The sequence below is a fragment of the Cupressus sempervirens genome, chromosome 2 (assembly GCF_028749045.1).
Source record: "Cupressus sempervirens isolate cs-2001-9-10 chromosome 2, ASM2874904v1, whole genome shotgun sequence".
NCBI lineage: Eukaryota > Viridiplantae > Streptophyta > Pinopsida > Cupressales > Cupressaceae > Cupressus > Cupressus sempervirens.
The window spans coordinates 210,593,489-210,597,217 of record NC_143119.1 but is presented as its reverse complement, the minus strand read 5'-3'; the positions used below and the strand labels follow the sequence as shown (position 1 = coordinate 210,597,217).

General features: G+C 34.7%; 1 protein-coding gene across 1 annotated transcript; it reads left to right on the top strand.

Moving 5' to 3' along the window:
• The first annotated feature begins 255 nt into the window (after positions 1–255).
• Positions 256–3,126, top strand: LOC149571783 (uncharacterized). The gene is made up of 2 exons (XM_089813192.1): positions 256–895; positions 1,904–3,126. The coding sequence occupies exons 1-2, from the start codon at positions 487–489 to the stop codon at positions 2,833–2,835; spliced, it is 1,341 nt and encodes a 446-aa protein (XP_089669318.1). The 5' UTR covers positions 256–486; the 3' UTR covers positions 2,836–3,126.
• The last annotated feature ends 603 nt before the right edge of the window (positions 3,127–3,729 follow it).

Below are 3,729 nucleotides of genomic sequence, written 5' to 3'. Positions count from 1 at the left end.
CCTACCTCAAAAAGAGTTAGACCACAGACCATTTCAGTCCTCTCCGCCTACCCAAATACAATGGGAATGCCAAGAAAGAAACCACCTACGTACAATTTATTTCAAGAATCAATGTGGACGTAGTTTAAATCTCCTCCTTTTCATTGGAGGGACCAACACAAAAGTATTGACCACACATAGTGTTTGGTCTGTGGATGTTAAACAAACAGTTTACATGCTAGATGGAATATATTCAAATGGGCAAAAGCCCAATTGCCCATCACGTTTAAAATCTGTACCAAGGTTTGCCTTTCTCCCACAGACATGCCTAAAATGTAAAACTTTGTATTGATTTGCGTGCAAATCTCACCGACCCATTTGAGGATATAGGCATTTGTTATCATATCTATCCTTGTCTAGAGGCCAAATGTAAACCCCAATGGTGTATTTTGTTTTCTTGAGAAAAGATTTGGTTGTAGCCCACAACAACATAGAACATAGGTCATAATGGAAAGAAGGGAGCAGAGCAAATCTTCTTCAGGAGAAGATAGTGAAAGACAAGGTAGGGAGAATGTTAATGTTGTTGATATTCCTGGATTGAGGGTTGGAATGAATGCCCAAGATGAGATGTCCATGATTGTCTCTGCTCTTTCTCGTGTCATGGGTGCCCCTGAAGAAGATCAGAGCTCTTATTTGGATCAATCTATGGTTGCCCATGATAATGTTTTATCAACAAGTGTTCAATCAGGGCACAAGAGATTGAGAGAAGATGAGTTATTGATCATGAGCCATGGAGGTGGTCAGATAGAGGGTGCCAAGGAAGGAGAAAACATAAGCAAGGGGAAGAGAGCCATCATGGAAAGTGGCCCAAGTGAACAAAGTAGAGAAACACATGACTCATATAGTTCTGACTCTGGTAAGTCATTATCCATTGGCAATCTATTATGTCATAGAGTTAGTATCATGGGAATAACATGTTTGTGTATGACAATTATTAGATGTGTGTTAGGGAATGATAATATGTGTGACTAGAGATCCCCAAGTTATGATTTTTTTGGTTTACTTGTTAGATCTCTCTTGTCAACATTGTTACTTTCAAACCCATAACCCACGCAAATACCCAATCTTCCAAGGGCGAAGCTTACCATAGCCTTGGTCATTTGGGTTATTGAAGTTATAGTTTAAGATCACTAAAGAGGCTGTTAGAGAAACCCACACAGTACATATTATGGTTTTTCTTTGATGGAGGATTTTATACTATGCATAAGATTGTTTTGTTATTTGATACCAGAGTATTAATTTGTATTGAAAATCAAGAATATATTTCACAAAAGTAATCTGAAACATAATTGTAGTCTCAATCGTAGAGATAGAAACATACTAATATCCAACCAATGAACTTAAATCCGCTGATAGAAAACTTTTTAATACCACCTTATTCCTTAGACATCCTCTTTTCTATATCATGACAGTGTAGCCTTCATGAAACTCTAATGGGTATTACCCAAACGCATCTATCACTATATTCTTTCTAAGGCAGAGTGTTTTATTGTAGCTCCATAATCTTCATGTTAGATGTTATGCATGCCTTCAAGAAAATAGTGCTTTGTTATTTTCCAATTAAGTATGACTCTATGTTGAAAACTCGATATTTTTGTTATAGTCCAAACACGTATATACATTGAACTTAATATAAAAAAGGTTGGTTCGTTTTGTTGGAATTTGAATGTAGATTCTACGAAGTGATCTATTATCTACCCACCTTTTTAAAATGTAGATGCATGTATTTAGATACTAATAATAATAGAGACACATATTCATTAAAAAAACATAGACTACATTTTTTTTTCGGTCCTATTGTATTTTCTTGTCCTTGCAATACCCAAATAGAATGGATTCACATCTATGTATTTTGTGAAAGCAGTTGCTGAAGCAGAAAAGGGGGAAGGATCAGCAGAAACAAAGGAGCAACCTATAGCTGCAAAATGTGAGGAAAGCAGTGATGCAAAGGAGGAGAAGGCCACAAAGAAGAGGAGGTATAGAGGAGTGAGACAAAGGCCATGGGGAAAATGGGCAGCTGAGATAAGAGATCCAAAGAAGGCAGCAAGAGTTTGGTTGGGAACATTTGACACAGCTGAAGATGCAGCAAGAGCCTATGATACTGCTGCCATCAACTTTAGAGGTGCAAGAGCCAAGCTTAACTTCCCTGATGAAATTATTCTTAGAAACCAACAACTCACAACTTCTCCACAAACCCATATTCCTCTTCATATGCAAAGAAGCACATCTTCTCTACCAACTTTGTACTATCCCTTCACCACACATCAACCTCGCACCACTCAAAACTATTCATTTCCTCCCTTTCAACGTTCCCTTACATTCCCAACTATGCATGGTTATTCCCCATTAATGTCCATGGATGTTTCCCATATAGATACTAATATGTCTATGAATAATCCTCTAAGTTTTTCACAACAAAGTGGGTATTTATGGCAACAAGGAGATTCTACTGGTTTGAATCCTCTACCCCAAAGAAGCATATCTCCCATGACATATTCTTCAGGAATGTGGCCAAGTGATCAATCTACACCATCCAATGTCTCAACAACACAAAGTTATCCAACCCTGAGTTCTTTCCAAGGTGCAAACACATTGTTCCAACATGACCCAATGGCTAATCTTTATCCTTCATTGCAACCCTTTCCAATGGGCCAAAGATTACAGGGACATGAATTGAGAGAGACTTATGAAGCTTCAACACACATGCTTATGTCAGAAGAATGGAATCCAAGTATTGGAGATACTCAGCAGGGAAACATGCCTTCCTCCACATCTACAACATCTGGCCTACCTTAAATTAAGCTTATCCATTCATTTTGCATGTGATCGATTGCATTTTTTTTTATATGAGATCATACAATTATTGAAGAATACTTGTATTTATCACAAGTTCCATACTTCATAGAATTGTCTTATTCATTGATTATAGAGTTCATTTTGCATTCAAATTATTTGTGATATAAGCTTCCTATGCGGAGAGATTGCAGACCCATATTGTACTTTGGTCCAAAAAAAAAAAAATAGTTTTCATTTATTTTCTTGGAAGTTTTTAATTTTGAGAGCTATTTGAAATTGTAATTTTAACTATTTTGTTATTTTGTCTTGGCCTTCTTTTGGTTTGATTGGAAACACTAGAAATTGTGCAGGATTTCAAGTATTCTGATTGCAAATTTATAATTATATAATCTACCAAAATTCATATTTCAAATATATAGTAAAAATTTGAGAATTTCTTATCAATTATAATACAATATGATAGTATTCTTATACGAACGTATTATTTTGGCTTTAAAACTGAATTAAAATTCATTAGATATTTTTAGGAATTTGGAATTATATTTGAAATTTTAACTTAGAGATTATAACTCATGTATTTCAAGCACTCTTGATCTAAAGATTATAACTTACTTAGATTCAACAACAAATTTTTTTTTTTTATGAATACCAATATATTCAATTGTATCATTTATCAAATTTTAGATTTCAAACAATATAATTAATTAATTAATTTTTTACAACACCTTATCAATTATGACACAATGTGATAGGTAAATCAAAATGTGTTTAATATAACTCATGAGAACTAAGATCTACATTTCAATTGGATCAAGAGCTTAGACTTTATATCTCCTAGAACCTTATCCACTCATTGAATCCAACTACCATTGTGAATGCATTGATTTTAGAAAC